The 27,527-nt window shown below is 37.1% G+C and overlaps 1 protein-coding gene and 1 pseudogene across 3 annotated transcripts; both read left to right on the top strand.

Moving 5' to 3' along the window:
• Positions 1–184: 184 nt before the first annotated feature.
• SNRNP48 (small nuclear ribonucleoprotein U11/U12 subunit 48) lies at positions 185–27,024 on the top strand. 3 transcript variants are annotated; one of them, XM_032424821.1, is made up of 10 exons: positions 185–385; positions 3,745–3,858; positions 4,109–4,169; positions 5,003–5,077; positions 8,995–9,183; positions 9,625–9,746; positions 13,100–13,188; positions 13,585–13,749; positions 16,400–16,453; positions 26,497–27,024. In XM_032424821.1, the coding sequence occupies exons 1-9, from the start codon at positions 233–235 to the stop codon at positions 16,446–16,448; spliced, it is 1,017 nt and encodes a 338-aa protein (XP_032280712.1). In that variant the 5' UTR covers positions 185–232; the 3' UTR covers positions 16,449–16,453; positions 26,497–27,024. The 3 variants fall into 3 exon arrangements, with proteins under 3 accessions (XP_032280712.1, XP_032280711.1, XP_032280710.1); XM_032424820.1 differs by lacking the exon at positions 26,497–27,024 and adding an exon at positions 17,422–19,080; XM_032424819.1 differs by lacking the exon at positions 26,497–27,024 and having other exon boundaries at positions 16,400–17,311.
• LOC116645059 lies at positions 18,285–18,397 on the top strand (annotated as a pseudogene).
• Positions 27,025–27,527: the final 503 nt, after the last annotated feature.

The following is a 27,527-nucleotide window of genomic DNA, read 5'->3' on the forward strand; positions in this document are numbered from 1 at the left end:
GGAATGCAGTTCAGGGAAGCCCAGGCGCAAATGCACCGGGGAGCAGTTGCGCCAGCAGCGACTCCTGGAAGACACCCGGAACACCTCTCAAAATGACAGCTCCCGCCCTTCCCGGGCCTTTCCCTATAGGCGGTTCCAGTCACGTGGCGGCCTGGTCCCGCCCACAGCTCCCAGAGGCCCGCGCGCGGCGCCGCCAGTTCGGCTGTTCCCTTCTGGCGGGTCGGGCGCGGCCATGGAGGGCGAGCCGCCCCCGGTGGAGGAACGGCGGCGGCTGCAGCAGGAGCTTAGCGGGTTCGTGGAGAGCTGCTGCCGGACGCTGGAGGAGGTGACGGCGTCCCTGGGCTGGAGCCTGGATCGGCTGGACCCCGGGGAGGAGGCGGCAGAGGTGAATGGGGGCTTGCGCTCCGGGTCCTTTTGGGGGCCCTCAGCCTGCGGTCTTCTGTGGCGGGGGAGGAATCCGCGTGGGAGCCCCTGCCCGTCTGCAGAGCCGTGGTGGGCGCCGGGGACCCGGCCTAGGGCGCCCTTGACGCCTACGGGCCTCGGGTGGGGCGCGCGGGGGGCCTTCGGAGCGCTCGGCGCCCGCCGCTTGTGTGGCGCTCCTTCCGCGGAACTCCGGTTCGAGGAGAAGGTAAAACTGCGGTGGGTGAGGAGGGGTGGCAGGTCTGGGGTTTATCTAGAAAATAGGTGAATCGGCCTCGGAGTGCTGCTAGCAGACGTATTGCCCGTTTGCTTTGTCATCTGTCACATGGACACAGCAGTTGCACCAGATTCGGCGTCAAGAGAGCTTGGGAGTTCAGTTCTCCTTTTTCTGCCTTAAAATTCTACACTTCTGACGGGGACAGCATTGATTCTAGGATTATTAGAGGGTATCACTAAGAGATGGTGACTAACAACTCTTTTGAACATTAGAATTGCTTTAAAAAAATGTAGGTAGGGGCACCTGGGTGGCTCAGTCGTTAAGCGTCTGCCTTCAGCTCAGGTCATGATCCCGCGGTCCTGGGATCGAGCCCCGCATCGGGCTCCCTGCTCAGTGGGAAGCCCGCTTCCCCCTCTCCCACTCCCCATGCTTGAGTTCCCTCTCTAGCTGTCTTTCTCTCTGTCAAATAAATAAAATCTTAAAAAAAAAAAAAAATGTAGGTAGGTGTATTAGAATGAACAATCCTGATTTTTTTGGTTTGTTCATTTGGGGGGATGGGAGGAAGAGAAGCGCTTCAGTGTGGGATAATTCATGATCTCTAATGCTCTTTCTGGGTTCATCACGCTGTAATAATTTCTCCCAGGTTTAAATTACATGCCTGATTCCCTGAAGACACCTAAGGCATGTTTGATTTATACACAAACAATTCACATTTATTGTGTTAAAGGCGGCGTCATGGAAATTTTAAAATTTGTTTAGAGCGGTGTTTGAAGCTGTGAATTCTATCGAGTGGGGCCTACCATGCCCTTAACACTGTTTGCTCAGCATCATAATAACCTGAAATTTCTCGTATTAACACTTAAATGGCACTTTGCTTATGCCACTGACTATACCTTAGTTACCTCGTTTAATACTTATAAGTACCGAATGAGTACTGTTAGCCACATTTTATAAATGAGAAAACAAACCCACAGAGGTGGTAATTTGCCCAAGGACACACTGCTCGTAAATAGCAATTGGGATTTTGAACCTAGGCATTCTGGCTCCTGAGAATCTCTGTGTTTAATTGCTATGCTGCCTCTCTAAAACTTCTTTGTAAAATTCCAAAATTATGACAAATAGCTGAGAGTATACATCAAAATATTACAGAACCAACGTCTGATACTCAAGAGAGTGACTAGTTTCAAAATCCCGGTACGTGACATCCATCATTCCTGGAATAGGTGCAGTCCGCATAGTTAACGAAGCCTCGCTTTTCTGCTAGAGTGTTTTAATACTGAAGTTCAGTGAACAGCAGTCACAGGTTCTAACAGAGCTTGCCGTCTGGTTGTAGTTGAGGGGAAATCCAGAGAAATCAGCCTACATTATAATGTGATAAAGTCTGTGAAGGGTGGAATAGCTGTTTATTATAGGCTGTGGTAGGACAGTAGAGGTTTCCTGGGTAAAGTGAATTCTAAGCTGGTAACAGTGGCTGAATTAGCTAGGTGAAGCATCAGCGGTAGGGGAAGTCCATACAAAAGGGTGTGACCAGATCAGGAAACCTAAGGTGGTTAAGGATAGATAGCCAAGCATAGGCTGTAGAGAAGAAGGGGACTGATGGTGGGAAGGATCCAGATCTTAAAGGTCCTTGTGTCAGCCGTATTAAAGAATCTGGATTTTTTTGTTGTTGTTTTTAAATGAGGGCAATGGGGAAGCATGGTAGTACTTTAAGCCAGACTATATCATCCTATTTGCCTTTTAATAAACTAATAATTGATTACATTTGAGCACTTGCTATGTACCAGGCCCTGTTTGAATTGCTTTATGTGTATAAACTCATGTATAATTTATTTAATCTTCACAATAGCTGTGTGAGAAAAGTCCTATTATACCCATTTTATAGATGAGGAAACTGAGGCAAAGAAAGGTAAAATACCTTGACCAAGTTCATATAGTAAGTGGCAGACCTGGGATTCAGAGTAGCCACAGAGTGGAGAATGGGAAGGACAACAGGTCTGGAAGCAGAGCAGTTAGGCAATAGCTGTTGTAATCCAGGAGAACGATGCTGATGTCCCGAAGTGGGGAAGTAACAGTGAGGATGGATTATGTAGAGGGATTTCAGAGTTACTTAGGAGTAAAAAGGACTGGGTAATTGATTAGATGTCAATGACGAGGAAGAAGAGGTGATTTTCTGTGTGAGGAAATGGGACCTTTTATTGAAACTGGGAGACATAAGAGGAACATGTTTGGGGTCAGGTGACCATGAATATAATGAATTTATTTTTGTTATATTGAATTGTTAGGGTTTTTTGTATAAGGTACTCAAAAGAGAACAAGGTCTAAAGATCTAGATTTGGGGAGCCTTTTCTCTATAGTGAAAATTAAAGCCATGAGATTTTCCGGTCAGTGTATATCAAATGGCAAAAGGTCACTGGTTTGACTTATGTGAAGCATCAACATTTAAAGGGGTACAGGTAGAACAAGGAAGACATCTTGAGAGAAGACCAAGTAGAAGAACTAGAGAGGTAGAACATGAAGACTGTATCCGGATGACAGAAATGGGCAATTGGATTGTGACCTTCGAAGAGTTCAAATGTTTTAAAGAGTCTGATATGTGTTTTGACACATTTTCTTCAGCGAGAAGATTGTTAGTGACCTACTGACTGGTAGTTTGTAAACAAATCTTTTAAAGTGTTGGGCTTTGAAGAGGTGGAGAGGGGACTATAAAGGAGAGAGAGAGATTGAGGGAAGTTTTTTGGTTTTTTTTGTTTTAATTTGCACATACATCACACAGGGGGCTGGGAAAGAGGCCTCCAGAAGAGGAGATAAATGGATAGTACTACTTAATCAAGTAGTAAACATTTAATGGTATAATCATTTGAATATTATGTTCCCGTGGGGTGCCTGGGTGGCTCAGTTGGTTAAGTGTCTGACTCTTGGTTTCACTTCAGCTCAGGATCTCATGGGTCTTGGGGTCCAGCCCCACCTGGGTTCAGTGCTCAGCAGGGAGTTCGCTTGAGATTCTCTCCCTCTGCCCTGCACATGTGCTGTCTTTCTCTCTCTCACATAAATAAATCTTTTAAAAAACAAATGTTTCTTTTTTCTTTGCTTCTCTTTCTTTTTTATAGGATGAAGTTGTGATATGTCCCTATGATTCCAATCATCACATGCCTAAATCATCTTTAGCAAAGCACATGGTGTCTTGCAGATTGAGGAAACTGGGCTATACCAAAGAAGAAGAGGTACCATATATTTATGATGTATATGTCATGTAATTCATGCGTGAATAAATTCAGAATATTTGGAAGGTATAGTGTAAAGTTTTCTGACATAAAATACTAGTCATTTGTGAGGTAGAATGGTATTTGCTTAATTGCGCAAATTTTTGTAAGAAATATTTAAGTGATAGTAATCTCTTGTTGGTTCATGTCAAATCTTAAAATAGTCAATTATTGGTTACTCATGAATACTAACTCTTTTTTTACTGTTTAGGATCAAATGTATAATTCTGATTTTTTCTATGAGAATGTGAAGATACCTTCAATTACTCTGAGTAAGTATTAATTTAATAGATTATAATTTAAAAATAGTATAGGCATTGATATTTCATTTTTGAATTATCAAAAGAATGGACTTTATAAGTGTGCTTGTGATTAAGAAAGACATTTCGTACCTTAAGAGAATGTAGGATTAATTAATGTACAGTGAAACTAGTTTGCTTAATCTGGAATTTAGAGACCAGGCTTACATTAATAGGCAGTGAAAACCCTCCAAAGCTTTATACAGTAAGACAGATACCTTCTTTCTTGAATATAACAAAATCTGGCCATACAACACAGGTTTGCAAAGTGAGGATGGAAATGTGTTCCAAGTGTTCACAGCATATGTGGAGGTTAAAATTCCAGGCTCTGGAATCAATGCCCTGATTCAACTCCTGGTTTTGTCACTAGTAGATTTGTGACTTTCAGCAAGTAGTTACACATTTTTGTTGCTTAAATTTCTTCATAAAATGGGGGATGATGATAATAGCACCGTTGTGAGGATTAAATGATATAGTATATGTAAAATGCTTAGAATAGTCCCTGACACTTAGCTGGATTCAAAACATGGTAGCTGTTATTAGCTGCTAAAATTTGCAGCAGCTACTGCAGCATGCCTGATGATAATGTTTTCTAAACTACCTGAAATCTAGTTACTTATTGGGTTCTAGCTAGATCTGAAAGAATTCTGCATTCAGATTACCTAGGCAGCAGTGTAGGTTTTTTCCACTTTTCAGATTCTGGAGGTTTGTCAGTGTGCCCAAAGAGCTTGGATTGGAAACAAGTTAATAATTTGATTGTGGACACTGATGATTCATATTGTATTTATGGGTGCTTTTTTTGACAGATAAGGACTCACAATTCCAGATAATTAAACAGGCTAGAACTGCAGTTGGAAAAGATGGTGATTGTTATAGTCAAAGTAAGTGGCATCATAGTTTGAGCTAATTAATGATTTAAACTATTTTTGTCCCATAAGCATTTGTTACTAATTTTTAAGAAAAATCTTGTGGAAACAGTTGCATGGGAAAAGTTACATTTTATATTTAACATTAGACCAGTGTGTTTGGTGTCAGCTTCATTTGGTAGATATTTTCTGCTCAAATACAGAGATTCTTTCTTCATAGCTCTTTTATGTATTCATTTCTCTTTCATAAAGCACTGACATAGGCTGGACAACTATTTTCCCTTCCATATTAGGTGAAGAAATAGAGGCACACAAAAATGGATTAACACTTCTTTGCTAGGGGCTTAGTAATAGCCACACTGGATTGAGAGCCAAATTTTGGATTTGGTACATACTCTGAACTGAGTTATTCTGTTTTCTGATAGAAACTACATTTCAGTGGAATTTATGGACTAGGAATCACTGATCAAATATATTCATTATTATCTCTGTTATAATTAAGTCGAAGAATACCACAAACTTCAAATTTGTACCTACTCACTGCTTGCTATTATTAGTACTGTTCTTTGTTCTGGTTTGTGTAAGCCTCCTTTAAAGAAAGAAACTAGTTGCTTGGCCTGGTACAAATGACAGTTTTTCTGAGGGGTTTTGTTTCCTTGTCTGTAGTATAAAACTGTCTTGTATTGTTGTTTGGGGTAACGGAGATAATTAATGCTAAACTAGCCCGGCCTCTAATAATTGGCTGCTTATGTCTAAGCAATTTAATTTCTAAGCACGTTAATGTATAGAAAGCGATATAAAGATAATGAAATGGGTGAGAATTTTATATATGTAATTTAGAGAATGTTCTCAAGGTTTTTTTTATTTATATGGCTAAGTAATAAGGTAGATTTGGACCTTGAGTTTAGTTCTTTACAAAAGCAAAGAATTACTTTGAATAAATAGTTCCTTCAGTAGAAAGTTAAGAGGAACTTTTGTTTTGTTTCGGCACTCTCTTAAATTAAGATTTACCTTGAGAGTTTTGTTATATGATCTGTGACCCTCTTTTTAAAACTTTTTTTCATCTTGTATAGAGTTCTACAGTTTCTCAATGGACCTTATTTTTGTGGCCCACTTTTGTTTAGACATTTTAAGATCTTACAGCCCAGAACAACAATCTCTTTTACTATCTTACTGATTTATTTACTTTGAAGGAAGAATGACTAACATGAGCAATTTTACATTTTCCATTTAATTAATATTTTGTTTGTCACGTACTAAATTATAAGTTTTTTGATGAGTTATATTATGTTCCATTTCATCACTCATACCAGGTCTCCACTCAGTGTATAGAATTCTCAATTCATTAACCTTTGTGAAAGCTTGAAACAACCATTAGATCTACTTACTTATTTTCAGATATAATTACCTTGGTTAATTTTATAACCAAGATGCTAATTTTAATCATAAACAGTCATTTTATGTTTAGCGGTTTATCTTTTTCCTTCAGTATTATTTGCTGTACTTCAGTTTCATGACATATATTTGAATCATGGCCATGATTTGAAGATCAGTGCATTATACTAAAGAACCCTCAAGAGACCCAAGTAGAATGGTTCTAGGCCTAATCTGTTCTTACCACTTGTGAGACTTGGGCAAGTCATTTTTACCTCTATGGGCCTTAATTTCTTTTTCTATGATGTTTGGAAATTGACTCTATATGAATTCTCTGTAAAATTCTGAATTTGTAGCTTTGAACCAGTACTTTTTATGAATATTTAATATTATATGTCATATGTTTAAGATGCTCTGTCGTGGCAAAGGTGACTAAAAAGAAAGGATCAGAGTTACTAAAAAGCTAGATTAGAGTTTCAGTTTGGGTGATGAAAAAGTTCTGGAGATGGAAAGAGGTGATGGTTGCAAAACACTGTAATATATACTTAATGCCACTGAGCTGTACACTTAAAAATGGTTAAATGGTACATTTTATGTAATGTATATTTTACCACAGTTTTAAAAAAGCTACTACAAAAAAAGTAGAGGATCACAGAATTTAATATGATTACAGCACATTCAGATATACTTTTAAATCATATAGAAGCTTATGTTTGAAAATTTACTTTTTATGGAAATGTCAGCTTATTTGTGTTTATCCTTTTTTTTTTTTTGTCAGAAGTATCTATGTTCTCAATGATTTGAATGCAGTTTGTTGTTTAACTTTTCCTGTACTTTTTCTTTTTCAGTAATTGGGGTGAGTATAAAGAGGAATTAGGAACCTGAATATACTCCTTATTTAAAGATATGCAGTATCCTTTTTGCAAATGATATCCTTTTAAAAGTATCACTCAAATTTCTAAACTTCATCTTAACCACTGTCACAATATTATAGTCTTTGGAATTTTAGTTGAATTTCAAGGAATTTAAGTATCAATCTTCACCATACAGAAATTTAAGATGAATAAAGACAACTCCAGAATATTTTAAGGAGGAAATTATATTTCTTTGTCTAAAAGTAACAGGCAAAGGTTTATGTGGAGCTTGTTTATAATGTATCAGTGTTTTCTAATCTTTGTATTTTTCTCCCAGCTTTTTATAGCCTATATTCAAAGGAATTAGGCTTGTCAAAGCTAACTCATTTTTATAGTACAAAGTTAAATGTTTTAATACCTGCCTGCATAAAAAGGCTTTTCCTACTGTCTACTAGAATTAGAGTGAAATTGATTGACTTGAAAGGAAGCCCTTCTCCACTAATTCAGAACCCTTCGACTAATACAAATGACCATGTATTGTTATCCATGGCTGTTCACGAACTCATATTCAATGTGGCACTCCTCTTAATTTGTAGACAAATGTAAAGTCACCTCTTTTTTTTGTGTTGTAGTGCTTAGTTCATAGTTTGCTCTTATTTTAATTTTTCTTTTGCCTCTTTACCTAGGAAGTCAATGAGGTTAGATTTATCAAATAAAAGTATCTGGGAAGAGCTACTGATCTTATCTTGTTCTGTGAACCAGAGTTATTATTTTAGGGTAACCTAGGAAACATTAGTAGCTCCTGTTCATTGTTTGCATCAGTGAATAATGAAGGCTAGAAAGAATTGTTTTAAAACAATTGCTTTATTTACAGTTACAATAATTTTTTTATTTCTTTGAGAAAATTTGAATCTCAAAACAAAAATTTTCTTCAGTGTTTAATAAACATCATATCAAGGTATTGTATTTACTTTCTTTCATTAATGAGCAGATTTTAGAAAGTTCTTTGACTTTTGGGGGGGCACTCCTGTTAACTTTTTAAAATTAATTCGGTTATGCCAAAATGCTTCTTCAGAAAATTAAAAATTTAGTCTCAGTTTAATCTATCTCTGGTCTGGGAAAGTTTGGGGTTTCTGCTACTTAAGTAATTGTGTTTTGGTCCCTAGCTCTGAGTTATTGTACAAGTGGGGTATGTTTTGAATAATGAACACCTAACTTGATGTCTCATATAAAAAAGACATTTTTTACACATTTTTCGTATTTCCATAATTTGTTTTCAGAGGGACTACAATGTGTATTACCTCTTGAAAGCGTTTTTCCCCCAGCTTTTATGGGGAAAAGCATATAAACAGAAAGTTAATAATCTACTTCTATAATATTGGTAGCCTTTCAAAAATTGTTACCCAGAATGTTTTCTTATGAGCAAATTATCTCGTGGTTATTACTGCCTGCCTTCATGGGATCTGTCCTAACATTGTTGGAGAAAATAGCAAACATCCACAATACATCCTTTCTGTGGATATAGCATTGAGGATAAAGTCACTGTTTACCATTTATCACATGGATATTTTGTATATTAAGGGATTACTATGAAAACAACTGTGTTAATGTTGCATTATTACAGCGCATGTTTAAAGATAAGGAGATTTTAAGTCCACAATGCTTCATGTATTTTTTATTCTTGTGGTTTTATTTTTACTTTAGGGATTTATTCTTCATTACCTGTTGAAGTTCCTCTGAATCACAAACGGTGTGTTTGTGATTTAACCCAAGCTGATCGTCTTGCCCTCTATGATTTTGTAATGGAGGAGACGAAGAAAAAGCGCTCTGATTCACAGATTATTGAAAATGACAGTGATCTCTTTGTAGACTTGGCTGCCAAAGTCAATCAAGGTTTGAGACGAATGTCATAGTTTTATATTTCTTAATTGTCATTTCATTCTTTGTGTGTTACTAAGATTTAGTTGTCAGACCACTTTGAATTGGAATAGGATGGTTTTGCATTATCTGATATTCACATACATGTTAAGATATTTACTCCGTGCATGAAATTTTGCTCTCTGACTTACATTAAGCATACCTTCCTTCTGTAAGATTGTTACAGCTGTGCTGGGTCCTTTAATCTTTGTACTTTAACAATCTTAGGTTCAACTAACGGCTAGAGAAAAGGAATGATATTAAACAGCCTATTTCTATAATATAGAATTTTTAGGATGTTTTTAGATGCAGGAAAACGTGTTGAAATACAGGATGATTGTGGTCTTTCTTCCTGCTAATTCATAAGAATTTAAAAGCTTCCAAGGATATAATAATTTTATTTTATTCTTTTATTAGATAATAGTCGAAAAAGTCCAAAATCTTACCTTGAAATCCTGGCAGAAGTGAGAGATTATAAAAGAAGACGCCAGTCCTATAGAGCTAAGAATGTTCACATAACCAAGAAATCGTATACTGAGGTAAGTTTTATATAATCTTTTAGAGCTTTGTTGAGAACAGAAATTTCCCTTAGAAGTTTTCTAAGTCTGCTGTATGGATTTCCACAGTTCCTTAGAGGTTATCTAAAAGAAGGTATCTTCAAGGCGGCCACACCTGATTTGTATTTCCTCCATTCCTTTCAGATCCACTGTGCCAGGCAAAGGCTTTTCAGGGTACAAAAATCTTACGTAAAGAGGCTGTACAATCTTAAAAAAATACCTACTTTTGAGAAAGTAGCATTACATCATGATAAAAGCATAGATTTTGGCCTTAGACATGTGTTAGAGTTTTGATCCTGCTGTTTATCATTGGCTGTTTGACTTGAACAACTTATTTGAGCATTTAAGTATCAACATTTTTCATTTTATACATTTTATGTAGACTTTGTAGGGTTGTTGTAAGAACTGATTGAGAGTGCATGTGGACACACAAATTGGTCAACAAATAGCCTTTGTCTTTTCCTTACAGAAGTTTTAGCATGCTTTTATGTACTCTGTTCAATATTTGGGCTTAAAAAATATCTGGCATAAATTATTTATACATTAATCTCTTGATCTATATCTAGACTTATTTTCAGACTTCCTTTAGTGGATAGAGCTGGTGAATTTTTTGGTACATGAATTACCTTGCCCAGACTCTACACGTAATTTCCTCATTGAATCTCTAAATTCTTAGCACATTATTTTCTTACTTCTCTCTATGATTTCTAAGACTGTCCATAATCTGGCTTCATTTTATCAGATAGTTTCTTTTGGTTTAGTCAAGTATGTCTCTTAAACTATATCTGATTACACACATTTACTCTTGTCTTTGTATCCAAATGACATGTTGTTTGCTCACCTGAAAATGCTCTTTTTCGTTTCTCTTTTAAATCTTGATAAGTTTAAGGCCCACTGTCTCCATGAGGGGCTAGTTGACCCAGCCATTCGCTGGTTGATTGCTTTTATGTTCTCTGTACCACATAGCTTAGTACTTAAATCTTATGCTGTTCTTTTTACAATTAAAGTATATGTTCTAGACTTAACTCTTCCAGTAGAGGTCTGGGACCATGTCATAACTACCTAAGTATTCTTACAGTCCCTCAAATACTTGATGGTTCATCAGTTGTTTCTTCTCTAGTTTCATTCCTTGTAATCAAGTGTAAGTGTTGCTGCTAGTGTTCTTCACAATTTTATGGTTAAGTTTTTATTATGGAAATATTCAAACGTAGACTAAAGTGAATGGAATAGTCTAATGAACCCTTTTGTCCCTGTCACTCAGCCTCAACAATTACCAACATATGGCTTTGTCATTTTATTTATACTTACACTACCTCCTACTTTCTCCTTCCTCCACACTGATAATTTTGGAAGCAGATGCGAAATACCTTTCATCTGTAAAAACTTCAGTGTTTACAAATCTTTCAGTGATTTATCGTATTTGTGGTCATGGCTTTTTCAACATCTTATCTCTTTCTAGCTTCATTCATATCCTCTATAATTTTTGTTTGCTTTGGACTAGAACCTAAACTTTGTCAAATTTTAGAAAAAAATTTATTACCTTCTATACTTACTATGCATAACACTGCTATTGGGTAGGTAAGGATAAATGGCACACAGCCCCCACCCACGAGGAGCTTAGTATAGTTTAACAAGTGAAACATCTTTCAAAATACAGATTGCGTTAAGTGCTAAAATAAAGTGAGATCAAAATATGTGGGAGAAAGGAGCGATTCTTTTTAAAAGATAAGATTGGTGTAGGCTTTATAGAGAAGATAGCATTCGAAGGAAAGGGAGAAGCAGGAACGGTAAAGAATGTCTATTCATAGGCCCTTTCCTATGTGGTGAACCTGGAAACCATCCAGTAACATTCGGGCCTCGTGGAGCTCATGTAGAGCTACTACTAGTCTGGAGTCATGTTGGGCTACTCTGGAAGTGCTAGAGCTGAGAGTGGGAATTTAGGTGTGTGTGTGACTCATGTCACATGTCTTAGATTTTCACAAGAGAATATGGTAGAGGAGGGGAAATGGTGGATAAGGATATTCCAGGTCGAAGGGCTAGCATTCCTAATATAAATATATAAAAGTGCAGGAGTTTTCCAGAGACCCATCAGTAATCCAAGGTGCCTAGAGCTTAGGGTTTTTGAACTATCCAGTAAGAGATAAGGCTGGTTTCAATTACATGATGTAGTAAAATCATGAAAGGTTTCAAAGGCTCTGTTAAGGATTTTGGACATTGTTCCATTTTACTTTGGGAGCCTTTGAAAGTTTCCTTAAAGTGGGGAGAAACTCAGTCCTGAACTATGTAGTGTGTGTCTTTGAGATTGCCCCTTGTCCCCTGTACCTACTAACTATTTGTCTGTCTGTCTGTCTATCTATCTATCTATCTATCTATCTATCTATCTATCTATCTATCATCTGTCTATCTATCTGAGAGAGATCATGAGCGGGGGGGTTGGGAGTGGGTAGAGGGAGAAGCAGACTTGCCACTGAGCAGGGAGCCTGATGCAGGACCCGATCCCAGGACCCTGGGATCATGACCTGAGCTAAAGGCAGACGCTTAACTGACTGAGCCACCCAGGAACCCTTTTTTTTTTTTTAATTTAAATTCAGTTATCCCCTGTACCTTCTTAAAACATTTCCTAATTAGGCATGAGGGAAGTGTAAGCTATTTTAGTTTCATCTGTGCCTCCCAGTTGAACAGCCCTATGCTCGACTGCATGGATAAATTGGAAAGAAAAAACTTCCAAGTGGCTCTTAGATGTAAGGGATTTATATAGTCTCTTAGGAAAGTATCTGTGAAGTGACTAGAATGTTTCATATTTTGTCGTCTTGACTTAATTATAAAATTTAAAAAAAATTTTATTTGTAAATAATCTCAAATATACAAATAAGTTGCAAAACTAAAAATAGTACAAAGAACTGAAAATCCTTTACCCAGATCACCTGTTGTTAACATTTTGTCCCATTTGCTTGTCATTTGCGCTCTCTATCTGTACATTTTTCTCTTTTGATCTCTAACATTATTTTTTTTCTAAACTATTTGAGAGTAAGTTACATACCCCATGATTTTTTGTCACTAAATACTTAGTATATACTTCTTAAGAATAGGGATAGTTTTCCTAACATAATCACAATATAGGGATTGACTAGCAAGTTTATCAATAATTATTGTACTTTCATCTACCATTCATATTCCAGTTTGACCATTGACTTTTTTATGTTCTCCAAACTGCTCATGTCCCAGAGTCCATTCTGTGATCCAAATATTTGGATGATTGTTAACAGTGATTTTTCTAGCTTTATATAATTTTTTGAAAAAATCTTATCTGAAATTGGGTGCTTATCTCTCCTGAGGTGATTCGTGATGTCATAAATGTGCACATGGAAGAACTCAGTAGTCATTGGCAAGAAGAGCAAGAAAGAGCAGAGGATGATGCTGAAAAGTATGTCATGGTGTTTACCGGTGAAAATATTCTCTTTTTAATCTGTTACATTATTATTTAACTAAATTTTAGCGTTTCCAAGACCATTAATAATAGCACACCATAATTCATTAAAATGCTTAAATTGTTCTATGTTGTCATTGCTCAAGATTATTATAGCAGTTTTTCTGTTGACATTGCTCTTTGACAATTTTGGAGAGACAAATATATTAGTGAAATAGTAAAGAGGTAAAACATGTAAGAGCTATATTTCTTTGCCCTCTCATATAGAATATAAGTTTATACCTATTTATATCGACTCTATCATTGTTCTGATATAGAATATTCAACTTTAAGCTAGTTTGTCTGTGTGTTTGGTGGAGACTTGTGGTTAAAACTAACTGTTCTGTGTTTCAGGAATGAAGAAAGGCGATCAGCTTCAGTAGATTCACGGCAGTCTGGTGGAAGTTATTTGGATGCTGAGTATTCACGACATAGAAAGGATCGGAGTAGGAGCCCACATAAACGAAAAAGAAATAAAGATAAGGATAAAAACTGGGATTCGAGAAGAAGGAAAGACAGGTAAGTCTAACACTGCATCATCTGATGTTGAATTGTTTACTCTTGAAAAGTAAATAGATTCTTCTGTTGTAGACAATGTTGAGAAAATGGATTGTAAGAGTAAATTACAGTAAGGAGAGTAAGTTTTTGATGAGAATTCTTATCATTTGATTTCAGTTCAAGTAACCATAGCTCTGGTGGCATAGTTCTCTATATGCCTGATTCGATGTGGGTTTCCCTCTTTTACTCCTTGTTTCCTAGCCAGGACATAGGGAAGTAATGTCTAGGTAGGAAGTTAACTCTGTTAACGAGGTGTTTGCCTACATCTCTTTTTTCTGCTCCTTCCTCCTTCCTTTTTCTTGTCATTTCTTTCTCCTGCTAATTCCTGAGTTAAAGAGTCTGTAGGGTCAGAGAGACATCCAAAGTTTAATGTCAAGTCAGTTTTGCCCTTGTTAACTTCGCTGATAGAATTTTGACAGCTGGAGGGGCACCTGGGTGGCTCAGTCGTTAGGCGTCTGCCTTCGGCTCAGGTCATGACCCTAGGATCAAGCCCCTCATTGGGCTCCCTGCTCCGCGGGAAGCCTGCTTCTCCCTCTCCCACTCCCCCTGCTTGTGTTCTCTCTCTTGCTGTGTCTCTCTCTGTCAAATAAATAAATAAAATCTTTAAAAAAAAAAAAAAGAATTTTGACAGCTGGAAAGATATGAACTAATACTAAAATAATAAATTTAAATCAATTGTGATCTATTCCAGTAGTCCAGCTGCTTATGGGGCATCTACCTGGATCTCAATGTTAGGTCTCTAACTGAACTATCTCTTTTTCATACTGACCCTCTTTCCCCAGCATTCCTGTTCTGGTTAATGGGATGACCATCATCTGTCCACCTAAGCCAGAAATCATGGAGTTATTTTAGTTGCTTCTTTTTTATTCCTACCCTCTGGTTAGTTCCTAATTGCTATCACTAGTACCTGAAGATACCTTTACATGCACCTCCTTGTCTCTGTCCTTACTGCTGTCCACCTGGGAAATGATAGTTTTCCTAATTGTTCTAACCACCTGTAAGCTTGTCCCATATGGAGTCATCCCTACTTTACTGCCTGAGTGAATTTTCACTCCTAAAATTCTTCAGGGGCAAAATCCACATTGTTGAGAATGGCTCCCACGACCTCCAGGATCAGGGCTCTTGGCTCCCCATCCTTGTATTTTGCCACTACCCCATGAAATACTGAACTATGCTTTAGCTAGCCTAATTACTTACAGTTCCTCATCTATACTGGGCCACATTTATGCCTTTCTGTGTCAGGTTCTGCTGCCTAATTTTTATTTTTTTAAAGCCTGCTTGGTCTTTTAAGACCCAGCTTAGTCATTTCCATGAAACCTCTTTTTACTCATTGAGGCAGATCTGACCTTTCCGATTTTGTCAGCACTCCGCCCACCATGTATATTTTATTGAACTTAAGTTATTACTCTCCCTCCTAGACTGAGCTCCTTGAAGGCAAGTCCATGTCTGATTTAGTAGTATATGCACAGTATTTGTCTAGTAACAGCTTCTCAAATGATATCTTGTCCCTCTCCGGGCCACTGGTGATCAGGAATTAGTAATGCTTTTTAATTTTGCTCATCTTACTGTCATTTAGTTCGTAGGTTTAAAGCTAGCTATGATTTAGTCCTCTTATAAAAATGAAGTATTTGCTTTGTAATCCCTTTTGATTCATATAATGAATGATATTTTGTAATAATTATACACAAATTAACTTAATTATCAGAATTATTGTGCTTTTACTTCTTTCTGGTTTGTTAATGCTTCTTCCATTTGAGTAATTTTTGGCATCTCTGATCAATTTTTATTGACTTAAATACGTTAGACAGCCTCAAATGTAAACATGAAATAATTTGCCTTTAAAGAGGATATATTTAGAGTTTAAATAGTATTAGTAGGAAATACTTCTCAAAAGTGCAGGGCTGATCTTTGATATCCACGCCTGAGGTGGAATGAATTGTATGGAGTTGATAGGAACCAGCATAAGGATATCAGACAATTTCTGAATTCTGTCTGTGACTTTAATATTTTATTTGGAATGAATTCTCTGGTCCTCATGTATATATATTCGAAGTTAATTTTAAAGCAAAACTCTAAAATGCAATTTAAAAAAAATCTCATTTTGCTTATCCCCCATTTTGTCCTTCAGTTTTAATGATTGATTTTCCATATTTACTCTTAAAAAAATTACTATTTGGGGCTTCTGGCTGTCTTAGTTGGTAGAGCATGTGACTCTTGATCTCGGGGTCATGATTTCAAGCTTCACATTGAGTGTAGAGCTTACTTAATTAAAAAAAAGTACTGAGGGGCACCTGGGTGGCTCAGTCGCTAAGCGTCTGCCTTTGGCTTAGGTCATGATGCCAGGGTCCTGGGATCGAGTCCTGCATCGGGCTCCCTGCTCGGTGGAAAGCCTACTTCTCCCTCTCCCACCCCCCCTGCTTGTGTTCCCTCTCTCACTGTCTCTCTCTGTCAAATAAATAAATAAAATCTTAAAAAAAAAAATACGGAAACAGTTCTGAATGCATGTTTTAACTTGTTCTGAAGTACATTACTGGTGAATTACTATTTTAAAGTTCTGATATTAAAATGTCCATCATTTGTAATAGTTTTTTTTTCACTTCTGTCATTTCAGGGATGGGGAAAGACATCATAGTCATAAAAGGAGAAAGCAAAAAATATAAATGAGGTATTTGTGCATGTATTAATTACACTTATGCCATGATAACCAGTATGACAACATTTTAATTACAATTGCTTTGAGTAGGAGAATGTTTGTATGACTTGTTTAGTGCTCAGGTCATTAATTTTCAGTATTTATGTTTCAAACCATGAGTACACTTTTATGTCCTATAAGTTTGTTTTACTTATATTTTAATAGATGATTGCTTCCTGTTACAGATTTTGTTTCATTCTTTGTGATAATTTATGTATCAGAAAATTCTTTAATTAAAGTCAGTACTTAAACTATATAAATAATAAATGAATACATTCTCATTTTAAAAAAATTAAACCTTACCGCTAAGGTTAACGTCCCCTTGGAACACACCCCTTAATCCCTGTGGGCACCTCAGTAACTACGGACTTACCACTGCACTAGTGAGCTGTAACAGGGAAAACAACCTAAATATCTGTCAGAAGGGGATGGCCTGCTTAAATAAGATATGGGATAGTCATGTAATAGATTATTATATTGGATTTAAAAGAAATAAACTTTTTATTAACATGGATGGATCTCAGAAACATAATGCTAAGTGAAAATAGCAAACTGCAGAAAGATATATACAAGTTATATTTATGTACAATATAATACTGTACCTTTTCTGTGACCATATATGTATGTAAATATATTTTTAAAGGTTCAGAAGGACCCATACCAAACCCGTAACAGTAATTATTTGGGGGAGGAGGTATAGATGGGAGAGATGAGGAATGAAAACCAGGATTGAGAGGGTGGTCAAAGAAAACTTTCGTGTTATTTACAATACATTAATTTTTTAAAGGTATTCATCTTTCACTTGTTAATTAAAAATAGATTTTAATTAAAATTAAAAGTATACTGTCATTTTCTTTTATGTAAATCATCTTTATTGAGGTACTGTTTTTATAAAATAAAATGCACCCATATTAAGTATACATTTCATTTAATTTTGACAGACTTACACCCCAGCCAATGAAGTCATCACCTTGATCAAGATAGAGAACATTTCTATCACCCCCAAAAATTCTCATATGCCCTTTTTACCAGTTTCTCTAGGCAACCACAGATCTGGTTTTTGTTGCTGTTGATTTAGATGTATCTTTTTTAGAATTCATATAAATGGAATACTGTAATATGTACCTTCTTCCACTCCACGTATTTTTGAGATTGACCCATGTTGTGTGTGTCAGTTGTCTCTCTTTCTTTTTGTTTGTATTATATTCTGTTGTATGATAGGTCCCTCAGGTGAAACTTGGCCATTAAATGTTAATCATCTCCTGTCTAATAGCAATATCTTGAATCTTAGAAACTCAGGGTAAAGATTAAAAGGTGGGTTCCAAATAGAAATGAAACTTTAATTATTTCAGTAAGTAACTGACCGTGACAGAAAGGTTGACTGGATTTAGATCAGATTGACTATTAGGCTTTAGGTATAAAAAACAGGTCTCAGATTTATAAGTTGGAAATCAACTGTTCACTTGCCAATAGGAAGTCTTATTACTGCTGTTGTACTTAATTTCTAAATAGATACAATTCAGATTTAAAAATCTTAAGGACTTTGGCGTTACCATAATGGTGAACCATGTGTAATTGCTGCTTTTGTAGGTCAAAACCATTTGAACTAATCAATAATTCTATATGTTGTAACTTAACTTATTATTTTGTTTTTCAATGTGATTTCAATGATTTTGCCGAGTGGAAGAAACTAAAGAATGAGATTGAAAGGCATACTTGGATTTTTAGTAGAAGAGAGAAAGAAGTGGGTTGGTGGGCCTAAGGAAAAATAGGATAGATGGAAAAAGGAGATCTTCTAACCAGAGTGCTTGCTTCAACAGTACATGTACTAGAACTAGGAAGGATACAGAGAAGATTAGCATGGCCCCTGCGCAAGGATGAGATGTAAAATGTAACCAGAGTTCTTTATAGATTTTTAAGTGTTAAGACCAACTACTGCAAACTATCCAATAAAATGTAGATTTAGATAAGAGGCTTTGTTTGATCCTTGCACATACTAATTTTCCATGCTTATCTATTTGTGTTTCAGACTCCTTCACTGGATTATGAGCTCTTTGAGAGAAGGTTTTATATCTTTATCAATATAACCCCCATGCCTAGCACAATAGTTGTCAATTTATCGTTTTAAATTTTGGCAAAAGCATTTGCAAGCCCCTGTCACTTAACATCTAATTTTTTGATTCATAAAATACTGATATTAATAAGTACTATAACTGTCTTACCCATTATTAAGTCCTATCTCAGATGGTACCTTCTTGCCTACATTTATGATGTACTGGCCATAAACAATTTTCTCTGCTGAACTCTTTTAAAAGCACTAAGGATAGTTAACGTTTATTGAGCACTTACTGTGTAGCAGGCTGAGCTTTTTTTAAATATATATATATAAAGTATACATAACAAGATTTACCAGTTAGCTGTTTTTGAGTGCATAGTTCAGTGGCGTTAATAATCACACTGTTGTACAACCATCACCACTATACCTTTCCAGAACGTTTTCATCATCCCAAACTGAATCTCTCTCTACCCATTGTACAGCAGCTCTTCATTTACCCCTTCCCCCAGCCCTTGGTAACCACCACTCCACTTTCTGTCTCTATGAATTTGACTATCCTAGGGACCTCATATAAGTGCAATCATAGAATATTTGTGTGTGTATGTGTGTGTCTGGCTTATTTTACTTAGTGTTTTCAAGATTCATCCATGTTGTAGCATGTATCAAAAATTCATTTAAGGCTGTGTGTATATTCCATATTTGTTCGTCCATTCATCTGTTGGGCATACACAACTTTTGCTATTGTGAATAACACTACTGTGAACGTGGCTGTACAGAAACCTATTTGAGTCCCTGTTTCCACTTCTTGTGGATATATACCTAGAATTGGAATCACTTGGTCATAAGTTAACTCTAGGTTTCATTTTTTGAGAAACCTCCATACTGTTTTCCACGGGTCTGTACATTTTACATACCCACCAGCAATGCAGCAGGGATCCAGTTTTCTCTCTTCTCTGTCTTCGGCAACATTTGGTATTTTCTGCTGTTTTTTTTTGTGTTTTTGGTAATAGCCATTCTAATGGGTGTGAAGTGATACGTCTTTGTGGTTTTGATGAGCTCTTTGTATTAAACATATTTAGTTCTTAGGAAACACTCTGAGGTGTAAAGACTAGTATTTTCACCATTTTAGAAATGAAGAAACTGAGGTTCAAGGAACTAAATAACCTGCTCTAGTTCTCAAAGAGAGTGGTGGAGCTGGAGGCCCAGTCTAGGCAGTCTTGCCCCAGGGTTCTTGCTCTTTCAGTATACTTACGTATTGCTTATGTCTCCACAACTAGGTTTTAAAATTTTTTGAAAGTAAAATATGTGTGATTATCTTTGAATCCCCAAAGTGCTTAGTCTGATTCCTTGAATGATATAGGTGATAAATGTTTGTGGATAAGAAAATTTAGGCATAGAAATGCTTAAATTATTTTCCCAGCGTCATACGAGCAATGCAACAAAGATTGTAATTAGAGCCCCTGCTCTTAACCAGTATACAGACTCTTTTTTTACTTTTTTAAAGATTTTATTATTTTTCTTAAGTAATCTCTACACCCATCGTGGGGCTCGTACTCACAACCCTGAGACCAAGTGTTGCACGTTCCACCGACTGAGCCAGCCAGGCACCCCTATACAAACTTTTATTAACTGTGGACAGTTGAATGGGCTTATATCATGGTAGTGTCTGCCATTTCATAACAGTCTCTGCATATCCACCGAGTTCTCTGAACTCCCTTATAAAATCTGAAAAAATGAACATTTTATCATCCACCATTTTGTTAAATTCAAACTGATTCATAAACTTGCTTTGTATCTTGATACCTATTAATTATGTACCAAAGTTCATTGCAGTGATCAACTTTACATTTCACATGAAGACATCAAAATCAAAATCTCACAGTACCTCCTAAAATTAAGAATGCTTGACAGTTTTGTTTTTTTAAAGATTTTATTTATTTGTCAGAGAGAGAGTGAGAGCAGAAGCAGGGGGAGCAGCAGAGGGAGAAGCAGGTTCCCCGCCGAGCAGGGAGCCTGATGCGGGGCTCCATCCCAGGACCCTGGGATCATGACCCGAGCCGAAGGCAGACGCTTACCTGACTGAGCCAGCCAGGCGCCCCAAGAATGCTTGACAGTTAAATACCAGATTCTTGGAGGAATCTTAGCCAACATAAGGAAGTTGGAAGCAGCTGAGGAAAAATTCAGACCTGCTCTGTCCTCCTGCCTCCCATCTCCTACGTTTGAAGAGGATGTGGGTGTGGTTTTTTAATCTGCCATAGGAAAACAGTGCTTACGCTGAAGTTTAAGAGAGAGGCAGTTGTAAGCAAAGAGAAATTAAGGAGACTTCTTAAATATTTAGACTGGTCTTGGTTGCTTTAATTTACATGTTTTCAAGGTGGTTGCTGTGCAGAGCCCAGGGTACTGATTACATTCAATAGGAAACTAAACTTGTCACTCAGATTGTTAGATCAGTGATCTGCAAGTCTGTCACTTTTGAGTAGGGCTGATTGGATAATCTCAAGCCTTTTAGTGAAAATTAGTTGTCACATGGTAAATTTTACGTAAAATGTTTTAAATTGGCTTTGAAAAATATTTTTGAATTACCTATATATTACGTCGCATGTAATATATTACACAGTAATATAGAAGTGTATGTAGGGTCTTTATCCCTCCCTGTCTTTGAGGATACTTTCTTTTTATGTTTAGTGAGTTTATAAAGGTCCAAGAGTTTTGGTGTGAAGCTTTGTTACATTGAGTATGAAAAAACAAAATCTGGTAGTTTTTGAGTATGTTTATGAGGCTCATTTCTTTTTATGTAGCTTGCTTTTGAGTTGTTATAATTGAGCCAGCAGGTGTGTTAATTATTAAACTAAATCTCACTTACTTCATTACATTTGTGGTTGTGCTTCCTACTCTTGTCACAGATTTGGGAGTTTGGTGTTATGGAAAGTCCTCACAGCTTTTGGGTATTTGGATTGCCACCAGTAATTTCTGTTGCTCCTTTTCAGGAAGGAAAAAATTAAGATTTGTCAGGCTCAAGGCTGCAAGTTGGATTCATCTTCACTGAGCAAGTTGAGTCAGTTTCCCATCTAAAAACCCAGTATGGTCACCTAAGAGAAAGGATGCCACCATAAAATAGAATCTAAACTTCCAAGCTTACTTTTAGTCCTTTGGTTTAGTAATAAAAGGCAGGAGGCCCTTCCAGTTTAAAAAGTTGCTAGGTGCCCGGGTGGTTAAGTGGTTGCCTTCCGCTCAGGTCATGATCTCCAGGTCCTGGGATCCAGCCCCGCGTCAGGCTCCCAGCTCACTGGGAAGCCTGCTTCTCCCTCCCCCTCTGCCTCTCCATTTGCTTGTGCTCTCTCTGTGTCTTTCTTTGTCAAATGAATAAATAAATCTTAAAAAAAAAAAAAGAATAAAAAGTTGCTATACACAGCATCTGGACAATGTTAAATTAAGGAAGATTGCAGGCTCCAGAGAGTCCTGCCTTCTGAGGATCATACCTTGTGGCACCAATTAAGGGATTTGGGGTTGGGTTGCTTGAGTACTGTGTTTATGAAGCTACTTTCCCATAATCATGGAACCTTGGTAACCCGTGTTGTTCCTCCAGCTGCAAGCCACGATTCCTCTTCTAGAATGAGAAAGCTAATTAAGGGGAGCTTTCAGGAATCCAGAGAGATGAAGCATGGGCCTGGGCTTTATTTGCTATTGCTAACACTATTTAGTACAAGTGAAACACTTGTAAGTAACAAATTCTTCACATAATGGAAGGAATAGCCTTGATCAAAGGGGGCGCTGGGATGAGTGAGATGGATACAAGACAGTCTGCCTCTTCACTGTGACCCGGGGCAAATTGATCTTTCCATGCCTCCTATTCCTCATCTGTAGATTGAGAATAACAGTGTGCTCTCAAGGGTCGCGGTGAGGTTTAGAGATAATGAATGTGTCTTGCCTCACATAGTGTCTGATCAATGGCAAGTATAAATACCTGCCATTATTTTTTGTAGCACACTTGTGAATATTTTCTTTCTGCTCTGCCTCCTATGTTTGGCTTTGATTAGGGACCAACCTAGATACCTGTCTCATTCCCTCAGAGAATTCTGTCCTACTATAATATTAGCACCCATGCCATACATCTTTGAAGACTCCATAGAGAAGTGTATTTAGGGAAGTGCTTCACATGACCTACCTCCAGGGCATATGAATGGCTGACGAGCATAAAAATACTGAAATACCTCTAAGCTGCTTGGTAAATAACTTGCTGTCCCAAGTCCCACCTCCCATCTCCCCTTCCTTGTCATGGAAATTCTTGACCATCTCCTAGGCACCACCCTGATCCAGCAAATAAAGGGCTGATGTCTAGCACAGTTGGAGGCCTCGGAGTACCCTGCTCCAGAGCTAAGGCTGGTTGGTGGCTGTTCTGATTAATTGGTGACTATGCCGTCAGCCTCTCCCCCAAACAGTGATACCATTGTTAACATGGGATGTATTACTCCATTTCTCACTTTGCCCTATATAGTGGGCTCTGTGTGCAGGTTGCTATATTTTGGGAATACTGATCATGTGGACATGGTTACACACACTTGAATCAGCCACAGCTTCCTGTAGACTACAGTAGTACAAGTGTGGAAGGAGGAATCAGAAGTATATTGTTGTAAGGGTCTCACACTATACGTGTATATTTGAATACAGATTATGGTAAGTGAATATATATAATAAACCCTAGAGAAGCCACTAAATAAATAAAACAGGAATAGCTAATAAGCCATAGTAGAGAGGAAACAATCATTAAAAACAATCCAAAAGAAGAAGATTGGAGGAAAAAGAGAAGGAAAGAACAGACAAGATAAAAAACAAATAGCAAGAAGGTAGAGTTAAACCCACCCATATTGACCTTACTAAACATTAAATGTAAATGTTCTAGGCACTCAAAAGGCAGAGGTGGTCAAATTGGATAAAAAGGCAAGACCTAGGTGTATGTTGTCTATAAGAAACCCATTTTAAATATAAGGGTACACAAATAGGTTAAAAATAAAAAGATAGGGAAAATGTGTCATGCTAACACTAAACAAAAGAAAGCTATTTTACAATCAAAGTAGACTTCAGAACAGTGAATGTTACCAGAGATAAAGAGGAACATTTCAAAATGTCAAAGAATTCAGTTCATCAAGAGGACATAACAATCCTAAATATATGTGCACCTCATAAGAGAGGTTCAAAATAACCTACAACAAAGATAGGACTGAAGGGAGAACCAGGCAAGTTCACAATTACAGTGGAGATTTCAACACTTGTCCCTTAGCAACTCATAGCAGGAGCAGACAGCACATCAGGAAAGAGAGAGAAGAGTTGCACAACTGACATTTATAGAACACTCCACCTGGACAACCAGCAAAATACTCTTTTCATACACACTTGTGATAGTGACCAAGATCATATTCTGGGCCATAAAACAACTCCCAATGCATTGGAAAGGATTGAAATCACACAAAGTATTACTCTGACCACAACAGAATTAAACTAGAAATCAATAAAAGATATCTGAAGAATCCTCAAATATTTAGAAATTAACCTACTTCTAAATAATTCATGGGCCAAACTTTATAAGGCGAATTAGGAAGTATTTTAAACTGAATCAGAACAAAAGCACAGCATATCAAAATTTGTGGGATGTAGCTAATGCAGTGCCTAGAAGGACATTTATGATATTAAATGCTTGACTAAGAAAAGATGAAAGTGTTACATTAATGATCTAAACTCCCACCCTGAAACAGTATAAAGATGAAATTAAGCAGAAGGAAGGAAATAACAGAAATCAATGAAATAGAAAACTGAAAAACAATAGAGATGGTAAATAGAACCAAAAGCAGATTTTAAAAAAATATCGAGAGGCATCTGGGCGGCACAGTCAGTTAAGCGTCCGACTCTTGGTTTCGACTCAGGTCATGATTGCATGGTCCTGGGATAGAGCCCTGCATCACGCTCCGCGCTCACTGTGAAAGTCTGCTAAAGTCTCTCTCTCGTTCTCTCTCTGCCCCTTCCCCCCGTGCTCTCTCTCAAATAAATAAATAAATCTTAAAAAAAAATTGAAAATGATGAATAAAATTGACAAGCCTCTAGGCAGATGGATCTAACCTGACTCCAGCCAGGAGGAAAAAGGAAAAAGAAAAGAGAAAAAAAAAAAGGGAGACACAAATTATTGATTGTTTATGTTCACTCTTGATAGAGTGAACATAAAAAAAAAGTGAACATGGAAAAGTTGCTATAGATTCTACAGACTTTAAAATGATAAAAAGGGAGTGTTATGATATTATGCCAATAAATCCAACAACTTAGATGAAGTGGATAAATTCCTTGAAATACACAAATTACCTAGACCTACTCAAGAAGAAACAATTTGAAATATTCATATCCAATAAATATATTGAATTCAGTTAGAAACTTTCCCACAAAGAAAACCAGTCCCAAATGGCTTCACTGGTAAATTCTACCAAATGTCTAGGGAGGAATAATACCAATTCTTTACAAACCCAGATAATAGAAGAGGGAGGAAACTCCCAGCCGTCCTCTTGATACCAAAACCAAAGATATTATAAGTAAACTTTTCGACCAACAGAGCTCATGAACATAGACACCTTAACAAAAATTTGGCAATGTTTTGCAAACAAATCCATTAAAAACAAACAAAATCCACTTTATGATCCAAGTAAGTTTTATTCCAGGAATTTAAGGATGATATAACATTGAACATCAAAGTAATTCACCATATTGACAAAGAAGAAAAATCCTATGATCCTCCACAGATGCAGGAAAAGCATACGATAAAATTCAATACCTATTTGTGGTTTAAAAAACAAAACAAAACAGTCTCAGCAAACTAGAAATGGAGGGAAACTTCCTCAACCTGGTAAGGAACATCTACAAAAAACCTGGAGCTAAGCTTGTACTTAATGGTGAAAGAATGAATAATTTCTTCTGATTGGGAGCAAGGCAAAGATGTCTGCTCTGCCCCTTCTGTTCAACATTGTACCAAGGTCCTCACAGGCGCAATAATGCAATAAAAAGAAAGAAAATGTACAGATTGGAAAGGGTGAAGTAATACTGTCTTTATTCACAGATGACAATCATCTATCTAGAAAATCCTAAGGAATTTACAAAAAAACAACTAGAACTAATAAATTTAGCAAAGCTATATAGTCAATATGCAGAAATCTTATAATTTTTATATGCTAGTAATGAAAATTGGAAATAGCATCAAAAAGCATAAAATACATTAGGGGTAAATTGAACAAAACATGTGCAAGACCTGCACACTGAACACTATAAATCTTGCTGAGAGAAAGAAGATTTTAATAGGAGATATGTCATGCCCCGCAATCAGAACACTCTGTTTTTAAGGTACCAATTCTCATTAGATTGAACAACAGAGTCTATGCAATTGCAATAAATTCCCAGGAGGCCCCTTTTAAAAAAGGCATAATATATTTTTTATTATAAAATATACATAACATTTACCATTTTAACCATTTTTAAATGTACAGGTTAATGGCATTAAGTACATTCACATTGCTGTGCAACTATCACCACCATCTGTCTCTAGAACTTTTTCATCTCCCCAAACCGAAATTCTTGTACCCATTAAACAACTCCCCATTTCCCCTCCCCCAGCCCCTGGCAACCACCATTTCACTTTCTGTTTTTATGAATTTGGCTACTCTAGGAACCTTGTTTAAGTGGAATCATACAATATTTGTCCTTTTGTGTTTGGCTTATTGCACTTAGCATAATGTCCTGAAGGTTCATCCATGTTGTAGCCTGTCAGACTGGCTGGCCTGCTTTCTTTGTTTCTTTGTACCTTACCTTTCCCTCCCTCCCTCCCTCCCTCCTTTCCTTCCTCCCTCCCTCCCTCCCTTCCTTTCCTCCTTCCCTCCTTCCTTTCCCTACCCCTTTGCTTCCTTCCTTACTTCCATTCTTTCATTGGCAGACTGATTTAAAAATTATGTGGAAATGCAGTGGACTTGAAGGAACCAGAACATTTTAGGAGGAAAAAGAACAAAGTTGGAAGACTTATACTACCTGATTTCAAGATTTATTATGAAGCTATTTAAGACAGAGTGGTATTGGCAAAAGGATAGACATGTAGATGAGTAGAACAGAAGAGCAAATCCAGAAATAGATACACAGATGTGTGATCAGTTGATTTTTGACAAGCTGCTGAGATAATTCAATGAGGAAAGGATAGTACTTTCAACAGAATATGCTGGAACAGCATGATATCCATAGGAAATACAAGGAAACTCAAGTTTTACCTCACATCATATACCAACATCAACCTGAAGTTAATCATAAACTTACATGTAAAAGCTAAAGTATAAAATTTCTAAAAGAGAACATAGCAGAAGTTGTTTGTGACCTTGGGTTAGGCAAAGATTTCTTAAATAGGACACACAAAAGAGAAAGCCACTGGGTTGGATTTCATCAAATTGAACTTTTGTTCTTTCAAAGACACTGTTAAGGGGCGCCTGGGTGGCTCAGTCGTTAAGCGTCTGCCTTCGGCTCAGGTCGTGATCCCAGGACCCTGGGATCGAGCCCCACATCGGGCTCCCTGCTCCACGGGGAAACCTGCTTCTCCCTCTCCTACTCCCCCTGCTTGTGTTCCCTCTCTCGCTATGTCTCTGTCAAATAAATAAATAAAATCTTTAAAAAAGAAAAAAAAAGACACTGTTAAGGCAAACCATAGAATGGGAGTAAGTATTCACAAAGCATATTAGCAGACAAAAGTCATATCTAGAATACATAAAGAACTCTTAAAACAACCTCCCAAGTATGGACAAAAGATTTCAGTAGACACTCGACAAAGGAAGATATATGGATGGTAAATAAGCACATGAAAAGATACTCAACAGCATTACTAAGGGAAATGCAAACTAAAAACCACAATGAAGTAAAACCACACACCCCAGAACAGCTGAAATTAAAAGACTGATACTACCAAGTGTCGGTGAGAATGCAGAA

The sequence above is a fragment of the Phoca vitulina genome, unplaced genomic scaffold (genome assembly GCF_004348235.1).
Source record: "Phoca vitulina isolate PV1807 unplaced genomic scaffold, GSC_HSeal_1.0 scaffold31, whole genome shotgun sequence".
Taxonomy (NCBI): Eukaryota; Metazoa; Chordata; class Mammalia; order Carnivora; family Phocidae; genus Phoca; species Phoca vitulina.

Coding starts and splice junctions, on each gene's coding strand:
- SNRNP48 (XM_032424821.1), top strand. CDS start 233: ATGGAGGGCGAGCCGCCCCCGGTGGAGGAACGGCGGCGGCTGCAGCAG. Junction 386..3,744: donor CCGGGGAGGAGGCGGCAGAG/GTGAATGGGGGC, acceptor TCTTTTTTATAG/GATGAAGTTGTGATATGTCC. Junction 9,184..9,624: donor GGCTGCCAAAGTCAATCAAG/GTTTGAGACGAA, acceptor TTCTTTTATTAG/ATAATAGTCGAAAAAGTCCA.